The following is a 20216-nucleotide window of genomic DNA, read 5'->3' on the forward strand; positions in this document are numbered from 1 at the left end:
ATATAAAATTAAAAGATCGACCTAGTTGACACAAAAATTAAAGAAGAAATCTCAAAAGCATTTCTAACAAATAAATCCTTAAAATCCGAACTGAACAACAGCAACTGCCGTAACTTCACAGAAAATTCAAGGGAGGTCAGACTTCATATATATATATAATATTTCTTTCCACAAGTCAACTGCATTTTTGCCAACCCAGAAGCAACCTTACTGAAATATTAAGGCTAATCTAATGAACCACTTAAATGGACATAGCTTGATAGCCCGCATGATAAGGATAAGGATAAGTAGTGTACAAGATCCCACATTACTTAGAAATGAAAAGTTATTTCCCTTTATAATGGTTCCAATGAGATTCTACTTATATCATTGACTAGTCTTTTTGAAATATAGACTATGTAATTTGGATCTTCAATTAAGACATTACACATAGGCTCCATTCTTTAGTGTAGGCTGTACTCAAGTGCTTCACATATCTAGTACCTTGATCCATGAAAAACAGGACCCGCTAGATAAACAAATGCTTTAATATAAGGGCAGAAACAATATCGTCCCCTGCATTGTGCAATCTTCAGCGTTTTTCCCCTCCCTTCTTATGACAGAAGCATTTAATAGATTCTATATTCGAATTGGTAATGAGCTGATTTGCACCACAATAACCTCCATCATACCAATCCATTAATTTTGCACCACTCCAACAAAATCATGATCTATGTTCAAGGAGGGATGTTAGCTAGCTTCTGCCTTTCGTAGATTTGAGCAGCAAATCACTCATTCTCCCCCACTACCAAATGTACAGTTAATTCTCCTATTTTCCACTTGCTACAACCCTCGCAGTCGGTGCCACAATTGCAAATTGCATGACCACAAAGACCATTCTACTGACAAGCTAACAAAGAAGTGCCTATAACAGTGCTTCCGACCGTACAGAATAAGATTCTAATCATTGGATAGTAACACAATTCTTACTGTTTACATGCAAAAGAAACTATTCTGGAAGCATATTAACATTTAGAAAAAAAAGACTTCATATCAAGTACGCATCGAGAACAATGATCAGTTGCACTTTTTCTACTCAATGAAGGTCTAGCAATCAGCTAAAGTAGATCTCAAACTACACTATAATAATAAAGAAAGGAGTAAATAACATGGATCTGAATGCAAAAATGAAACAAAATAACACGTTCCAAAATGAATGAGAGAGAGAGAGAGAGATTGCATGTCAGTTAAGAAACGAATACAAGTCCAGTTTTCAAATTACCGTAAGACCGAATTGACGATTTCAAACGAAGTCACCAAGCACCTCGTATATACAATCATAACATCACCGACTGTAGAAAACCATAATTACTTTTAAGTTTATGCGGAAAACAAAGATTACCACCAAAGAAGAGCAATGATCACAAAAACACCTATCAGAAGAAAGAGATTCTTCAAAACATTATCGGCCTGCTGTCCCCGAACTATTGGCTGGTGGAACCTGTGAGCATGACCTCCATGAAATGTATGAAATCCATAGGGAAAACCAGAAGTCTGTCCATACACAGTAGCATCCGGGAAACCCTGGAAATGAATATTGAATAGTGACGGAATCAGACCACCAAAGGCAGTAGAAAGCGTGAAGTTACCAATCCTAGCCGTCGCCATTGGCATAAAACCCCCCATAAATCCAAACCCATAATTGCCGAAGTTAAACTGATTTGCATCCTGGGGAGGAGCAGTTTCGGGTCTTTGACCGGCCGGACGGCTAGGAATATCAATACCAGGAAAGGACTTTGATCGCGGGTCACTCTGTGTTTTGCCCCTTCCATAGAGAGGAACTAACTTTTCCTCTTGTACTAGGGCCTTGCAAACTGGGCATTCCTGGCACTGAGAGTGATGATGGAGCCATCTGTATAGACATGGCCAACAGAAGAGGTGGCCACAAAGAGTTACAATTGGGTCCTGAGCCAATTCGAAGCAGATATTGCATTCGAAATCGGCCGCGTCATTGCCATTATTGCCTGAGAAAGACGAGCTTTGGGATGGCACGCTTGTGGTCGACTCCCCAAATCCACTTGCCATCTCCCAACCTCTAAAACCTCAAAATTCAAAAGCCCCTGTAAGTAGAAATCCATTACCAACGCCACGAAAACAAAATTATCAACCCTAATTAGCAAAGGAGAAAAACTCTCAAAGGCTTTTATACAAGAACGAAAGAAGCGTGAAGATAAACCAAGGATTATAAAAAGAAAATGAAAAATACAGACTTAAATCAAGATAACACAAGTAAACAAAAAGAGAGATCAAAATGCCTATTTTTGAGTCCGGAATAAGACAAGATCAGGAACATTTTCTCTATAAAACCCTAACTTTCTAAGTCACGCAAAAAACAATCAGATCAAAAGTGAAATGGTTATCGCGATTCGCCAAATATTAAACAACGAAAACAGATCTCTATAATTCCGAATTCGAAAACTTAAGAGAACATACGAATAACAGTATCAATATAAACAAACTCCGATTAATTAACGATATTCAGAAACTCAATTAAATCACCAGTATAAAAAATAATAATAATAAAAAAAATAAAATAAAAAAATAAAAAAGATATTCGTAGACTGAGATTGAAGAACACTGACCTTATTATGATTAATTGGGTATGATCGGAGATCGAGTTGGAAAAAAAATTAAGTACTCCAAAACGATTCCTGGTTTCCACCGACTTTTCTCTAGTTCAATGGTCGAATGATTCGAATTTTTATGTTTCCAGAAAATTCAAAAGGATCTGACGGTTGTGATCATTTCAGAGTCTTGCTACCTAGTCTTTATATATGGTCTTCATCCCTTCCTGAAAGAAAAAATAGCCCAGCTAATAAAGTTATTTGGGCTGAAAACTAGCCCAACTAATAAAGAAAAATCGATTATGTAAGTGTATGGAATTTCAAGTTATTTGAGAACGAGTAGTTGTTATTATTTATAAAATTTTAATCAAAATCTAATTAAATCATTAAATAGCTTTTTTAAAATATAAATTATATAGTTTAAGTCTTCTATTAAAGCGTTAGAAATGATTAGAATATTTCATGATTCAGATGATAAAAATAAGGGTAGGTGGTGTATAAATATTCATATTATTTGAAAAGAAATTTTTATTCGTTATAAGATTTTAACGAAATTTTAATTATATCATTGAGTAATTATTTTGAAGTATAGGCTATATTATCTAACAAACATAACATGATAACCATAACTTAACACCTAGCTTAATTTTTAAATTAGATTGTACGCACGATTCTGATGCTTATAGTAAAAGTTATGGTCAAATTATTAGTAAGGCACTAATTCAAAGAACTTCTACTGTTTTCTGCTACATTTACGCTAATATTTATTTTTAAGGTAATCCAGCATCACTAATTAAAGATCTAACTATTATGATCATCAGATCTCATACCTCACTCTCCCTACATTCCAACAAATAATATCACAAAATCTCATTACTCAATATCATCATTAATATTAATAATAGTTATTAGCGTGGGGTGAGGATTTTACTTTTGGTGATAAAAATATAATTTAGTTATGCGGATCATGCAGGTAAATTTCAAGTTAAAAGGGTTGATAAATCTAATTAGATTGAACCAATTTTTATTTATTTTTAAATAAGAGAAAAGGTTATATGTCCACGGATGACTTCTCTTAATTTTATTAATAGTTCTTATTTGTGATAAAAGAAAATTATGGTTATAGACGACATCTAAGGTTACAAAATAAGCAAAAAAAAGTCCAAAACAGGTGTCAATTAACCTGAATGCCTATAACCAAACAACCAGAAAGCAAGGAAAAATATAAAGACCACAAGAAGACAAAACAAACTAAAACGATTATTTCCTAATAGAAAGAAAGTCCAAAGCATCTAATTTAATAATATCCATCAATAATCACCTTACTCAAAACTTCAATTAAGCCCCCCTTCGCCTCGCCTTGCCAAATAATTCGTGGCTTGGTTACATTTTATGAACTGATAGATCATTTGGAATTGAATACCATCTAATTCTTGAACTAATTTGACCTAAACTTGATTGCATTAAAACCCAATTCATAATCTTATGATTGACAATAAATTTTTTTCTTACACCAAACTTTGGCATTTCAAATTTTACTAAACCAAAAGTAATTATTTTTAGCAGTATGAATTGTATATGTATGCTACATGGATGGTGTAGGTCAGAGTTTGCAACATACTAGCTAGTTCAGTTTTGTTAGGTGAATTAGCATTAATGTAAATAGGCAAACTTTGTATTTGCGTCTTTGTTATATATAATAGTAATTGATTAATGATTGTCTTTGAAGAAATAGCTTAAGGTTGCATTGGAATGTTGCACGGAGTTGAATTGAGTTTGAGTTATTTATTAATAGTATTGAGTTGAGTAGGTGAAGTGAGTTATGTGAGTCCTATCTAAAATGAGTTGGACCATTTTGTATCACAAACTAATCTCAACTCATCTCATCTAATCATTATAATTTTCTCAAATTTCAATATAAAATATAATAAATAATTCAATTTTTTTAAATCTAAAAATAATAATATTAAATAATAATATTTTATTCAATTTTTAATTTTTATCTTAACTTAATTCAATTCAGCTCAACATCTAAATACAATTTAAATGTATTTAGGTATTAAGATAAGTTTAGTATTATTTATGAAAAATTAAAAAAAGTTATGGATTTTATAAATACGTTCAATTAAAAAATATTATAGATCTTATTTATAAAAAAATTTTAAATTTAGATAAATTTAATAATTTAAAATTTTAATATTTAAATTTTAAAATTAAAATTAAATTAAACTAAATTGATGTATGAATTTACTAAAGTTTATGTTTTCACTGCATCAATTGCTGTTTGAGAAGAAGATATGATCCATAATAATTCATGATTGAAATATGTCTTTTCGGTATAATTGTTTTTGGGAAGAAGATTAGTTCGGCGTGGAATGGAGAAAGACGTGATGACCAGAGATTAGAAAAAAGAAAGAGTCATTAACGTTGCTTTCGCAATGACATGCTTGATGATTTGATTATGAAAGAAAGGGAATAATGCTCGTGAAGTTCTGAGGCCCATCTGACTCACTCAAAGTCAGTGCCATGCTTAATTATCTCCTCCTAATAATCATGCACGAATTAATTACCAACATTAATACTCTATAATACCACCACTTTTGTACGTGTTTTTAAAACTACCTAGTATTTCCACTTTGGCTCTTTTTTGTAGTTTTCTCTTTTGGGTACGTACGTGAAGCTCTTCGATCTCGTGAATGCAATATTAGTCTAGGGGTGGGTAGCACCGCCCCGCCACCACCACCCGCCCCATCTCAAGGATGAGAGCGATCTTGCTTGAATCCTAATAGGGGCGAAGGGCGGTCTAGGCCAGGCCCACCCCTTTCCTCACCCTAATGTCATTTTGATAATGAACTTAAATTTTCTTTTAAATAGAAGACGAAACATCGTCCTTTAGGATGAGAGGGTTAAGTTAGTCTCATTTGATTATATAGATGTGTTGAAAAATATGTAAATAGTGAGATACTAGTTTGTGAATAGTTGTGAAATAGTTTGATTTAACATGTTTTGCGAGGTTTTGAAAAAAGAGAAAAAAAAGTTAAATAAAAATTATATAAAGTTAAAATATTGTTAGAATATAATTTTTATTTTAAGATTTGAAAAAATTGAATTATTTTTTATGTTTTATTTAGAAGTTTGGAAAAATTGTAATAATGAGATAATATTAAATGAAAAAAGTTAAAAATTTAAAAATTTGAAATTAAAAAATATTTATATTTAAATGGGGTTTGAATGTTAAAATAAGATAATATGAAATGAGATAACCTGTAAAACCAAATGGGGCCTTTTTCAAAATCTAACCTACCCTCCCCCAATAGTCTTTTCTCTCTCTCTCTCTCTTCGATGGACCGATTTGCTGTTTGGCAAGGATTTTAAATTTATTTAGTTTAGAATTTTTGTGTTATGTATTTTGTTGTGGAATGTATATTTAAAATAAGATAATATGAAATAAGATAACCTGTGAAATTAAATGGGGCCTTTTTCAAAATCTAACCTACCCTCCCCCAACATTCTTCTCTCTCTCTCTCTTCGATGGACCGATTTGTTGTTTGACAAGGATTTTAAATTTATTTAGTTTAGAATTTTTGTGTTATGTATTTTGTTGTGGAATGTATATTTGTATTTTGGTTTGGATTTTTTGTTGATATTGGCACTTCGTTGTGAATTTGTGAATTTTATTTTTTTACAGTCGTGGATGGGTGGCGACCTGTCTAGTGGTCCGCCTCTTGTGTGTGTGGGCTGATCCTGGGACCAAATCCCACCCCCTGCCCATGCAAGGGCAGGTTGCGAGAAGGGGCCATCCCCGCCCTTGGGTGGGTAGCACCCCTATGTTTTTTCCATGCAATCGATGAACGGATTTACCATGAAAAAAACAGGTTGGATGCAAAGGCATCACATGAGACAATATGGCTAAACATACCAAGGGGTAAATAAATAAGCTTGGAATTTTAAACGTGCAAGATGGCTACTTTGGCAAAGCAATATTGCCATTTCATTTGATTGGCGAATGGACGATGTTTCTTTGTCAAAATCTCCGTCTAGAACCTTAAGTGCGTGCTATCCTTCCACTTTGTTAGGTCAGTCAACAATGCATGCTTTTTCTCACGCAGATTAATTCTTGCACTCTGTTTTGCCTTTGTCACGATAATATATTATTGATTGTAGTTTGACGAAATAGCATGAAAATGTTCCACAACAAGTGTTACAATCATAAAAAATAAATCGATAAATTATCATAATTTTATATAATATATTAAATCTATTTTATATTAAAATAACTTTATAATATAAGGTGGATATCAGTTTATAAGCTTAACGAAATACTTTCATAATTAAACAAGTACTACGAATTTCAGAGCTCATTATGCCGGATGGTCACAATGGACTTATAAAATAATCTTTTTGGCTCAAAATCGGAGGACACTCAAGTACCAAGGCGAATTCCTTCAAAGTTAGTGCATGCTACTCTTATCTCCTCACAAGCCACAATCACATATTTAATTAATTAATATTTGAAAATATACCTTTCTTTTTCATGTCCCAGTATAATATTCAAAGAACATGCAATATTTTATTTGTTCAAAAATTGTCCTCTTCTTTATAAACACGTTATGACACGAGAAAGGGAAACCCTAATAAAAAAATATAATAAAAAAAAATCGTCAGATGATGCTGCAGATCGATGAAAACGACCCCATATCATAAACTCATTCGAATGGAGAATAAATGCTCACACAGCCATATATTCATTTATCTGAAAAAAGAAACATTTATATCTATTTTTTTGAAAATAGACATGTTACCCAAAAGGTTTCGTTCTCCCTTCTCTCTCTAAACTCTTTCCAAACTCTAGAGTCCCGCGATAGGGGGTGGGAGCTTTGGCTTCCCCCTCTCTTCCCTTTCCCCTCCATTTCTCCTTTCTATACATTATTTGTTTTGTTTTTGTTTTAGGCCAATAAGGGAGGAGTGTTAATCGGGTCTTTCCAGCCACCGATCGTCAACACGTGCCCCCCAAGATGTTGGCTAGTTATTGATCTTCAAGACTGCTGAACATAGCGCCAAACGGAGTGGAGCGTAACCCGCACACACGGAACGAAGACTTGGACTCCGTTGGCGAGTGGTTGTCACACGCCACCGAAGAGCCATCTACATACGCATAACTCGGCTTTTTCAAAACCTTGGACTTCGAGACTTCAAAGATCGTCTGTCGGCTTTCCTCCCAAAGTATGAGGTGATGAGTTGCTAAATTGGTCGCAATCTGGGGTAAGAGCTAGTTGTGCTGGGATGCTCTTGAAAAGATGCGTAATTTGGCTTATAGTCTAGTTTTCCTATATTGATAAGTCACAATTATAATTTCGGTTTGTTTAATGAATTAAATGAAGCTTATTTCTATTAAAGCCCTCATATCGCTTGTAAATTCCAAGAGGAAACTGACTAATCAGATGAGAAGATGCGCTTGTGCTCCGATTCCACATTATCTCCATCCATATAACTCTAATGTTTTGCACTATGACGAACTCGAAACATTGGATAAACTTAAGTATTTCTCAGAGGGGGTTTTTTTCCTCATTGTTTTTATTGGAATTGGATGTTAACCGGTTGTGATGGCAAAGTTCGGTCTTTCTTCCAACATTATATCAATGGAAGTAATTATTAAATATTTATAGAGTATAAGAACTTAGTATTCTCATGCAGTTATCACAATACGTCATACATATCAAATAAAATTAGTGTTTATATATATAAGCAATTCTTATTACGTGTCGATCATTGATAGGATAGTAATACTCCATCATAATCTATATTTTAGAAAGAATTATGTTACTCATCATCCTAATTCTCATCATTTCGTACTGTAGCATTAGATGATTAGATACTATTTATATATTTATTACTAAAGGTGGCTTCGAAATAGGAGGATCAAAATTCTGATGGTCACTACAACAAAAATCATTTTTTAAGACGAAATTGCTTTGGGACGAATTGGAAATCGTTCCAAAAAGTGAGATTTTGGAACGAAATTTGAATTTCGTTCTAAAATAATGACGGAATGCCAGACCGTTCAAATGCGTTCGAATGCTATTCTTAGGGATGAAATTTTTTGTCCCAAATAAGTTAACCGTTCGACCGTTAATAATTAACCATTCGAACGTTTAATTGTTACCGTTTGAACGTAATATTGGCGCGATAGGCAAAATTATTTTGGAGGGAAATTGACAAACCGTTCGAACGGTAAATTATAAACGTTCGAATGATGCATATTTACCGTTCAAACGTTATTTGAAGCATTCGAACGTGGTACCGTTTGAACAGTAAGTTAATACCGTTCGAACGTATTAACTAAAAATTAATACCCTTCCCTAATTAATCCAAATTTCATGATAATAAATGTTATTTAAATGCAATATTCGGTATTAATTCTATTAAATATAATAATTAATTCAATTATAATATATTTTAACTGTTAAATATATTAAATGCAATATATTTAATGCGCTTATATATTATTAAACACTATATATTATATTTATAATTTTTTATATATATAATATATATTATATTATATTTAATTAAAATATATTATACTATTGAATATTATATAGTATATAGTATAATTAATATAATATAGACTACTATATACATGAAACTATGTTCATGTATTTATATAACATATATATTATATGTGATATTAACTAATATATATATAATATATATTTAATAGTATATGTATTACATGACTTGTTTAGTATATTTTTCATATTATATTATAGTTATAGGCTAATTAGATGACACTCTCTATTCTAGCACTATAAATAATACTATATATACTCAATTTCAGTTTTTGTATCATTAGAATACACTCTAATTGCTAGTAGTATAGATGACACTATATATAATAGTAGATATCCTATTATTAAATAATATTATAATAATAATATAATATAATAAACACTATATATATATGCATGTGATACATATAACCCTATGCTATGATACCATATATATGTTATATATAATAGGTTAATATATGTACTTGACTATAATACTAGATGTAATATGATATTTTATACTATATATGTTACTAAACTATATAATATATGTTTGATTATATATTATATAGTTATATTACTATGTCTCTAAACTATAGTATATTTACAAGTTATTATATTTAAAGGTATAGTGTAAAAAAAATACAACAAGCAACATTTTAATTTGACGTTTGAACGGTTTAAAATAACCATTCAAACGTATAAGAAAACATTCGAACGGCCATTTTCACGTTCGAACGTTTAATAAGAGGGGGGAAAATTTTTCCGCTAATCTATTTGACGTTCGAACATTCATTAAATAACCGTTCGAACGTCAATGTTCTACATTTACACGACAGAACCTCACAATCTCGCACTCGTTCCAGTCGACTTCCAGTCGCTCCCACGCTCATTTTCTTCCAACCAACGCCATTATTCTTCAATCCAGCCCTCAAATATTACTAACTTCTATCAATCTCTTATATTTTCGGATTAAGAGGTTGTTTTTACCGTTTGGTAAAGAGTATTTAAGTTTTGGGCATTGGGTACGGGTGGATTTTCCTGTTTATCTCTCCAAATTAGGTATTCTCCTTAAATATATTCTCATTTTAGATTTTATATAAGTGTTTTCGTTTGCTATAATGAGTTCGTCATATAGTTTGCTATCTTTTGATGTAATTTAGACTGTAAATGTTGAGATTTTCGGAAGTTGAAGACGACTGTAATCTGGAATTAATCTGTTCGAACGGTATTCGTGTGCCGTTCGAACGTATGTCCTTAGATCGAACGGTGACTAGCACCGTTTGAACGTTATGTTGGTCAGTGTTAAAATAATTAATACTTTAAATGCAGGAATTGAATTAAAAATTAATTATTCATAATCTACATTTAATAATACTTAAATACTTAAAAGATTAAAGTAATCAAATGAAAATGAATTAAATTACAAATCATCTAAGATTTAATAATACTTAAATATTTAATAGTTGAATTATTCAACTATAGGTTAATACAAATAGTTTTGTTTTAATAACACAAAAATACTTAATCTTTGAATTAATAAAATGAATTTTAAATAAAATACAAATAATCTAGATTTAATAATACTTAAATACTTAAAAGTTAAAAGTAATCAAATGAATTTGAATTAAAATATAAATTCTGAATTATAATTAATAAAATGAATGTTAATTACAATACAAATAGTTATAATTATTAACTAGAATGTTAATTACAATACAAATAGTTATAATTATTAACTAAAATGTTAAATAAAATACAAATAGTTATAATTAATAAAATATTTTGAAAGATATAAAACAACTATCTAATTATTTAATAATATAAATACTTAATTAACATATCTTGCATTGTTTGTTTGATACATGTTTTGACGCCCCCAAATTCCGTTTGGGATCGGACGGACATTTGAAGCGTCGAGACATGCAACACAAGGTTACCTGCCCCCGTTCATGACATATAAGATGCAATGTTCCTAACATGCATATAACATTATGCAATATTCGCAGCGGATAATTTTTTTCTTTAGCAATACTATGCACCAAATTGAAAATATCCCAAATGCTTAAAACATACTTCATACATAAAGACCCATTGAGTAGATCACAACACTAGTCCAAAATGGTTATGATCCAAAAAATACTAAAGATGCAACTCCATTGTATAAGTAGTAATTTACGTTAACTACTATATTAACATTGACGTCGCACTGTCGCTTAGTCAATTGTGTCTAGTTGATCAGCTCCTGATTCTCCTTGAGGTCCTGTAACAAGATCTACCATTCGGGGGGAATGGTAGTTGGGACTACCAAAGTGAGATTTGATTATAAATCTCAGTAAGTTAACAAAAAAACTTCCACACAAGCTAATGATGCATGCATGACAGTAAAATCATAAATGCATAATCAAATTCATAAGTAATTAAAGCATAATTTGGCGTACAACATAGCATAATTGACATAACTTAAATTGAAACATGAACTGAACTTGACTTGACATGAACTTGATCTGAAACTTGACTTAACATAAAAAATACATACTCCACAGTTGTTGTGGTTCCATGTATTCTACGTGTAAATACATACTCCACAGTTGTTGTGGCCCCATGTATTCTACACAAACTTGACTTAACATGAAAAATATATACTCCACAGTTGTTGTGGCCCCATGTATTCTACGTGTAAATACATACTCCACAGTTGTTGTGGCACCATGTATTCTACGGAAACTTATTCTTTAACTGCTTAAATACATACTCCACAGTTGTTGTGGCCCCATGTATTCTACGTGACACAATTGCTGTGTCTCACGTAGTGTATGCGTCACAATTGCTGTGACCCCATACATAAGTAATCAAGATGAAATGTGACTGGAATACGAAATGACTGAAGCCCTGACGTAACATAACGTGACTTGAATATAACTTGAAATACATGACCAACTTGAGATAGAAATATTTCGTAACATTGCATAACATATAATAGACAACATATTTAACATGACATATTTGCAACAGTGAATATCTCCAAGTCTAATGGCACAAACCATAATACATTTTGACACTTCTAACTATTTCCAATAATCAAAAACACACTTCTGATACCATAGTAAATAATAACACTAACTATGTAGTTAGACAAAAACCTATACGATTAATGAATTCGTGAAAACTTATGGGGTTTTCACGAGGTTCCTAAAGTTAATAGAAATTTCACAATTGAATTTCTAGCGAGCTGTTACATATGTTATATTGAAAAATTGGTTGCAAAACAACAAGAGTTAGAGGCTCAATTGGCGAGACAAGGAGACATGGAGATGCGCCTCAAACAACATGAAGAAGAACAAGCAGAGTTCAGGAGAGATATGCAACTCCAAATGCAACAGCTTATGCAACAATACAGGCTTCCAACCAACTGATGGTTTTTTACGTCTAGTTTATGACATTATCTAATTATGTATGAACAATGCTAGTATCATGGTTATTTGTTTCTTCACACTTATTATAAAACTTTTGTGAATAATTAAACAGTTCCTAATTTATGTTTTTCAAATATTACAGATGTCTATTTAGTTTTTTTATAATTATTGGTTTTAATAAAAATAACATCTGTTTGAACGATCGTGTCATGTTCGAACATTAATGGGTAGGCCGTTCAAACGATAATGTACCGTTCAAACATTAATGACCAAACCGTTTGAACGATACCAGATGCTCAAAAAACGTTCAAACGCAGGTCATTACCATAGCGTTCGAACATTGATTAGCACCGTTCGATCTCTTATACCGTTCGATCTGTTCTTTTAACATTCGAACGTAATTCTATTGATCGTTTGAACGTATCTTGATAACCGTTTAAAAGATACATTAACGTTCGAACGGTAACTGAGAAGCATTCGAACGCCATTCTGGAATGAATTTTAACCGTGACAAAAAAGGTCATCGTTCGAACGGTATCGAACGGTCAATTTCAAAATCGTTCTAAAAGATATATTTTGGGACGAAATTGTGATTTTCATCCCAATATATCTTCTGGGACAGTGATGTTGGGACAACCTTGGGACGAAATTTTTTCATCCCAAAAAATCTTTCGGAACGAAATCTATATATTCTGGGACGAAAATTTTCGTCCCAAAAAATGTTTTTTGTTGTAGTGGTGCTACTATATATATATATATGAATTAGGTTTCTCGTATATATTTTTTAGAGCAAAGATTATATTATATTCCTCCCAATTAGATTTAAGGAAATTGATTCAAACTAGTTTGTTAAATAAATTCATGTATTCTTTAGAACATGCATGTAGAAATTTTTATTACGATTCATCATTAATGTTAGAATAACAAAGAAAATAACTAGTCTTGGATGCAGTCAATCATATTGGAGGATATCTCTCTTGTATGTTCAAAGGAGGGCATATGTATGAACATTAATTTAATTTTACGCTATTTATTAGGGTTTGTTAAGACCAACAATCTTGGGGTAAATAAAAAATAAATAAAAAGCACAAATTACTAATATTTTAAAATGAGAAATAATATTTATAATCTTAAAATATGCAAGTCCTGTACAATATCACTATTAAAAGAAGTGATTAAATACTAAACTCATATAAAAAAATTATTTTTAATGGTATTGGATACTATTTTAACATTACTCTTTTAAAATTTGACTATTTTAGTGGGGGGCGGTACGTTGTTCTGTGCGTTAATGTAATTGTTGCATTTCATAATTCATTCAGCTAAGCCTCGTACAGAAATTATGTGTCATTCGTTTGGCGTGATCTCAGCTTGAACCTAGCTATCATATTGCACGCTTAATCACACACGAATTCTCAATTAATTAGCTTTTTCTAATTAATCATGATTGCTTGACGATCCACATGATATTGATCATCTAGAGAATGTATAGACAAATTTAAGTTCAATGTCTTATTATATAATGGAGAAATATATATAATAATGTACGTTCTTGATCGATCGTGGATTTTGTCAACTGATCTTAGCACATTAAATAAATATTATTCTTCGTAATTTATTTTATTATTTTTAATCACACTAGCTAAGTCGAAAATCACATTAAAAAAATACTAAAAATATATACTATATATATAAATTACTCTTATTATATTTTTAATTGGCTTATGAGTGAAAACAAGAGATGAGACATGAATCCTAGACACACCATTCGAAAGCTTATTATATATATTATTAATATCTTATTAAAAAAAATTAATCGCATAACCGACCAAAATACTCGACCAACCTTAATGTTATCGTGCTAGGAAACCGACCACTAATTTATTTCACGATGATATTACCTAATGATTATAAACATACATTCTAAATATATATTTTTAAACAATTACTTAATTTAATTTATATTTTTTTATTAATATATAGTAAGTGATTAAATATTATTTACCTAGCTAACTCATTGGCCACAATATTCAAAAGGTACTGAGTTTATTATATTAATATTGGTGATGATCTTGTTTCATCTTACGCACGAAAAAAATGATCGACATAGGAATATGAATTACATTGTACCAACGTACCCGCCATTTAGACACGGTTATTATGTATACTATTTTAACTCTCACTCACACTTTCGTTTTCTTTTTTTAAACAAAATACATAGTTTTTGTCACATCATCGTTTGACATTTTCACAAACTCAACGTTTATCACGCGCATTGTTATATATATATAGGATAATACTTTATCCACATAAGGTGGCCACATTCGATATACTTTTTTTTTTAATATATATTTTTTTATTTAGTAATTAAGACAATATTTTTAAATAATATTGTAAATTTTGTTTATATTTAAAAAAAATATTTAAATATATCAAAAACATACATATAAAAAATGAAAAAAAAATTTTTATTTTACCTTTTTGGTAGAGTGTCTCTATGGACGTAGCAACGTCCATATATATATACACATCTTTTAAGGTTATTATATTGATATTAATATATAAGTAATAATATATACAGTCGTATAGTAAGTAAGTATTGTATAATTATTTAAAAAAAAAATAAAATTCATTATTAAAAACTTAATTTTTTTTTTATCATGTATGTCCTGTAAACTTAGTTTTTTTTTTTTTTATCATGCATTTACTATTTACTCTTTTAAAAAAAAAAATTGTGCAGTGTTTGTGTACTTTATGATTGCAAATATCATTCCACTTAATATATTCTCTAAGAGTAATGCTACATTCAATTTTAGAATATTACGCAAGTATCGCAAATTCTCTTTAAAAAAGTAGAGTCTAACATTAAAAAAAAAAAAAAAATCATGTGAATCACATATTTTTCCTACATTTTTAAATAGAAATACACATATTTACATACTCTAAAACTATATTTACAATTTTCTAACAATCTTATTGAATGAAATTATAGGGACTTGCCAAACCCTTGATTAATTTGGAAATATATATTGAAACCACAACTCTCTTCAAATAAATAAATAATAAATACAAAGAACAAATTTGACGGAAAGGATATCCCAGCTAATGGATTTTGACTCATACTCCATGCAATATATATGCATGCACATTTGAGTTTCCTCGGCCAACCATTCTGGGAGACTTTCTTAGAAGCTTCTTCTCCCTAGTAACTTGTTTCAGCTGGCGGTGATATATCTTAATTTCATTTGTCGAAATAAACGTTAGTGTGTCGACAGAAATCGTTAAATTCCATTTCTCGATTGTTTTTCTATATTAATTATACTTTAATTTGAGCATTTTTTGACGTACAAGGTTTTTTAGGTAATTAATTTACTGTTTAAAAAAAATACTTTAACTACAAAGAAATTACATACAAATAAACTCATAAATAACTGTAGTTTTATTTAGCATGTTAGATTGTGAAATTACATTTATTATAAAATAGATCTAATAAATTTTATAAAATTACATCAGTTTATAAATTTATTTTATGTAATTTATTTATATCTGTAATAGTTTTTGTTTAAAAAATTGTGTATATTCTATTATTATGGTTGATTATATTATTTTTTTAATATAAAATAATTGTTTGATAAATTATATTGGTAAAATATAAAAAAATAAGTAAAAATAATTATATATATATAATACATGCTCAGTCAATCAAACATATATAACCAAAGTATAATAATTACGACTGATCGGTTGTCGGTAATCGTTTAGTTAATTGGGGTCAGAAATATATCCACGAGGCCCACGAGATTCACCTTTCAACAACAGCTTTTTCAGGTTTACATTCAAGTAAAGTAGAAAGAATAATTAAAAAAAAAAAAACTTATTTAATAAACTAATTTCTTGCACATAGCGCTCGTGGGAATTAGTTCTGACTAATATTAATGGTTTTAGAACGACAGACAGCATGGTCCCCGACCCCTATGGTTTGGTTTGTTCAAGAGTTACACCTCTCAACTGCTTTTATTTTCTTTTCCTTTTTCTTTTTTGCAATTTAAACTTCATTAATAATGACATCAAACGTATAGGGTAGGGGAAACAACTATAATTTTTGGCAATTTAAGTTTCAAATTTGATAATTCATAAATGCAAAATCTGTTTTTCTTTTCAATTTAAAAATTATCCAATTACCTTGTATTTTATGAGGAATTTGGCTTGATAGTATATTCTAACACAACCCGGAAATCCGAAACAAATTAGATTGATGCGCTATTATGCTATATTCTGGTTATAACACAATTTATGAATAAAGTCTCATTCGGAGCTTAGATTTAATTAAAATCAATTCAATTTAATCTAATTTTAAACTGAGTCTAATATATAAATACTAAACTCTTAAATTATTAAATTTAACCTAATTTAAAACTTCTTTACATGTGGAATCAAAAATATTTTTTAACTTAACACATTTTACACGCAGGACTTACAACCTTTTTCAATTTTATCATAAATATATCTAAACTCATCTTACCATTCAAACACATCTAAATTCATTTTAAGTGAGTCTCACAAAACTCATTTCATCATCTCAACTCACAATTATTCATAAAAAAACTCAACTCAACTCAACATCCAAATGAAGTCTAAATCAATTTCGTCTAAACTCACCTAATAGATTATATTGGGTTTACAAAAATATATAAAATCATAACATTACCATGTCTAGGCTGAGCCTCGACAGAGCCAATATCAAAGAAATCTGACTCTGATTTTAATTTAAATAGGTTTTGATTCAATTCTGAATCTAATTTATTGAAGAAGAGTTCGTTTTAGACTTTACATTTAAATCATTTTTTAACAAGACTTTACGTATAATAGATCATTTTTTGTAGACTTTCAAGTTTTAACTTTACTAAGAACATTAAAAATATCGTATTCGAATAAATATCGTATACTATTATACTAAGAGAATTATGCATATGAAGAGATCGGACTTATGAGTTTAATGAAAAATATTGTTCGTCATCTATATTGTTATTATTTTTCAAATATTTATAGTATTAAATAATTGAAAAATAAATAAATAAATTATAGTAAATAATTTTTAATTAATTTATGTCACATTATAAATGACGATATTTACGAGAAAAAAAAAATGAGGGAAAGATTACTTTGAGAAATAATTATCACCCGTACAAGTACCTCAAAATACGAAAGTTTATTGGCATGGGATGATAAAAATATGGGTCGGTGTAAAAATAAAAATCACGCCGTGTGGGTCTACGCGCATGTATCCAATCTTACCCGTCCAGGTGGCCGCCCAAGGATCCATGCGCACCAGTCGTTTTGAGTCCCTTAAATTAATCCCCTCCGTCTCGACTCTTCAAAATTTGCAACAAAAGCTGGAACAACAAATTCAATTTTGAAGCATCCCAAAACAGAACACCGGTCGCCGTCCTTTCCATCCGACCTCAAGTCTCCGATTTTCCCACACGGTCAACGGCTAGATTAAGGGGTGATGATCACCCACACCCTCACCTACTGGCTCTCCGAGCACCCCTCCATCGTCAGTTTCCGGTGGAGCCACACCCAATCCTGGGGCTCGACCTGGTCATTCCTCTTTACTTCCATAGTTCTTTATCTCGCCGTCTCCACCTTCCTCCACCTCCTCCTGGCGCTCCTCCTCCGTCCCGGTAAGGCCGTTCCTCTCGGTCCAATCCCGGCTCTCCACAGCCTCTCTATGGCTCTCATCTCCGCCACCATCTTCGCCGGAATCCTCCTGTCCTCTGCCGCAGAGATCCGGGACACCCGCTGGTTCTGGCGCCGCTCCAAGACCCCGTTCCAGTGGCTTCTCTGCTTCCCGCTCGGCACCCGACCGTCGGGTCGGGTTTTCTTCTGGTCATATGTCTACTACTTGACCCGTTTCCTCCACATGTTCCGAACCTTATTCACCGTCCTACGACGTCGTAAGCTCGCGTTCTCCCAGCTCTTCAACCACTCCATCCTCACCTTCATGTCGTTTCTCTGGCTCGAGTTCTCCCAATCCTTCCAGGTCCTCGCCATCATCTTTACGACGTCGGTTTACTCCGTGGTATACGGGTACCGGTTCTGGACGGCCATCGGGTTGCCCAGCGCGTGCTTTCCGTTCGTGGTGAACTGTCAGATCGTGCTTTTGGGTTGCAACCTGGTGTCACATGTGGGTGTCCTGCTGTTACATTTCTTCAAGGGTGGATGCAACGGAATTGGCGCCTGGGGCTTCAACTCTGTGCTCAATGGCGCCATTTTGCTTCTGTTCTTGAATTTCTATGTGAAAATGCACTTGAAGAAGAGAAAGTGCGGATCCGAGGTTCTCTCCTACTCTGCCTCGAGGGCAGAAATGAAGAAGGTTAAAGAGAAGGATGTTTAAGTGGAATCGACATTTATCTAGACAAAGAAATTAGAAACCCCAGATGTTCGTAATCGTAAGTAAATACTATACTGCTAAGGAGAGAGGATAAGCGATGGATTGTACGTTTTTACACTAATCCTAAAGTTTTTGGGATGGGCGTGAGTTTACTTCATCCTCTGTTTTTCGTTTCTTTTCTTTGATTCAAATTTTCGTGAATGAAATTGTTTATAGTCTACCTAGATTTGTGGAAATTGCCTCTCGTTGTGTCTTTGTTCTCTGAGCAAATGCAAATTGCCGATTTCAAAACAAAGCAACTCCTATTGGCAGTTCTCTGTTATTTTGAACATCTGTGGGAAATGTCCTTTGACACCCTGTGGAATTGTACAATTCTGTCGAATTCCTGTCCAATACTTGGGCAATAACCCAACCTCTAAGCTGCTTCAGATGTCTAGACAACTTGGGTTTATTTTACAACCTGCCCTCTTCTATGTTTCTGCTGAAATTTTATTTACTGGGCAGTGCATCCATGGCCATACGGCTATACCCTTCATCTGAAGTCATCCTATAGAACGTAAAGGCGTTGTCTTTAGCATTGAAGAAAGTGTATGCAGCAGAATTTAAAGCTTCACAACCACTTGCCACCCGGCACCCTCGTCTAACTCCTCCTGTATTTCAAATTCACACAATTTTGCCACCGACGAAGTTACTGCTGGAAAAAAGAGTACTCTTCGACAGATGTTTAAGGAGTGAAAGCTGACCCAAAAGGGTAATATGTGATTTTGAAAGCTTGTCAATACATAAGTCTTGTATAAAGAAATTTATTAAAAGCTTGTCAAATAAAAATTTTGGATGTATTAAATCATGTGAATTTAATAATTTTTTTTATAAAATTTTTATGTAAATAAGGCATTATTTATAAAAAAATAAATGCAAAATGATAGCATGTCGGTAAGCTGGTTCTTGTTGTAAATTGGGCCCAACGCAACTACTGTCTGTTGAGATCTCTGTTTCTATGAAGACGACTACGACTATGAGGAGGATATACGAAGTCGATGAAGAATATTCAGCACGGTGCTCACCTTGACAAGTATAGCTAACGCAAAAAGTACGCTCACATGTTTTGACAAGACCTTTTTTTACAAGGAAAATGATAGCATTCTCACTCTTTTACTATTTATTTACTACTTTTTTTTTATTTAATTTTTTTATAATTTTTTATTTTAATTAATGATTAAAAAAGTGGATAGTAGTAAAATTATATATTTTTTTA

At 31.8% G+C, this 20216-nt stretch overlaps 2 protein-coding genes across 3 annotated transcripts; one reads left to right on the forward strand and one right to left on the reverse strand.

Annotated features, from left to right (window-relative positions):
• Positions 1-1192: 1192 nt before the first annotated feature.
• On the reverse strand, positions 1193-2788 carry LOC122306983 (E3 ubiquitin-protein ligase RNF185-like). 2 transcript variants are annotated; one of them, XM_043119581.1, is made up of 2 exons: positions 2622-2788; positions 1193-2074 (listed from the first exon to the last, which is right to left on the reverse strand). In XM_043119581.1, the coding sequence occupies exon 2, from the start codon at positions 2062-2064 to the stop codon at positions 1378-1380; it is 687 nt and encodes a 228-aa protein (XP_042975515.1). In that variant the 5' UTR covers positions 2065-2074; positions 2622-2788; the 3' UTR covers positions 1193-1377. The 2 variants fall into 2 exon arrangements, with proteins under 2 accessions (XP_042975515.1, XP_042975510.1); XM_043119576.1 differs by having other exon boundaries at positions 1193-2099.
• A 15143-nt stretch (positions 2789-17931) lies between these two features.
• LOC122306998 (elongation of fatty acids protein 3-like) lies at positions 17932-19256 on the forward strand. The gene has a single exon (XM_043119590.1). It carries the CDS (start codon positions 18077-18079, stop codon positions 18962-18964), a length of 888 nt encoding a protein of 295 aa, XP_042975524.1. The 5' UTR covers positions 17932-18076; the 3' UTR covers positions 18965-19256.
• Positions 19257-20216: the final 960 nt, after the last annotated feature.

Source organism: Carya illinoinensis, chromosome 1 (genome assembly GCF_018687715.1).
Source record: "Carya illinoinensis cultivar Pawnee chromosome 1, C.illinoinensisPawnee_v1, whole genome shotgun sequence".
Classification (NCBI taxonomy): domain Eukaryota; kingdom Viridiplantae; phylum Streptophyta; class Magnoliopsida; order Fagales; family Juglandaceae; genus Carya; species Carya illinoinensis.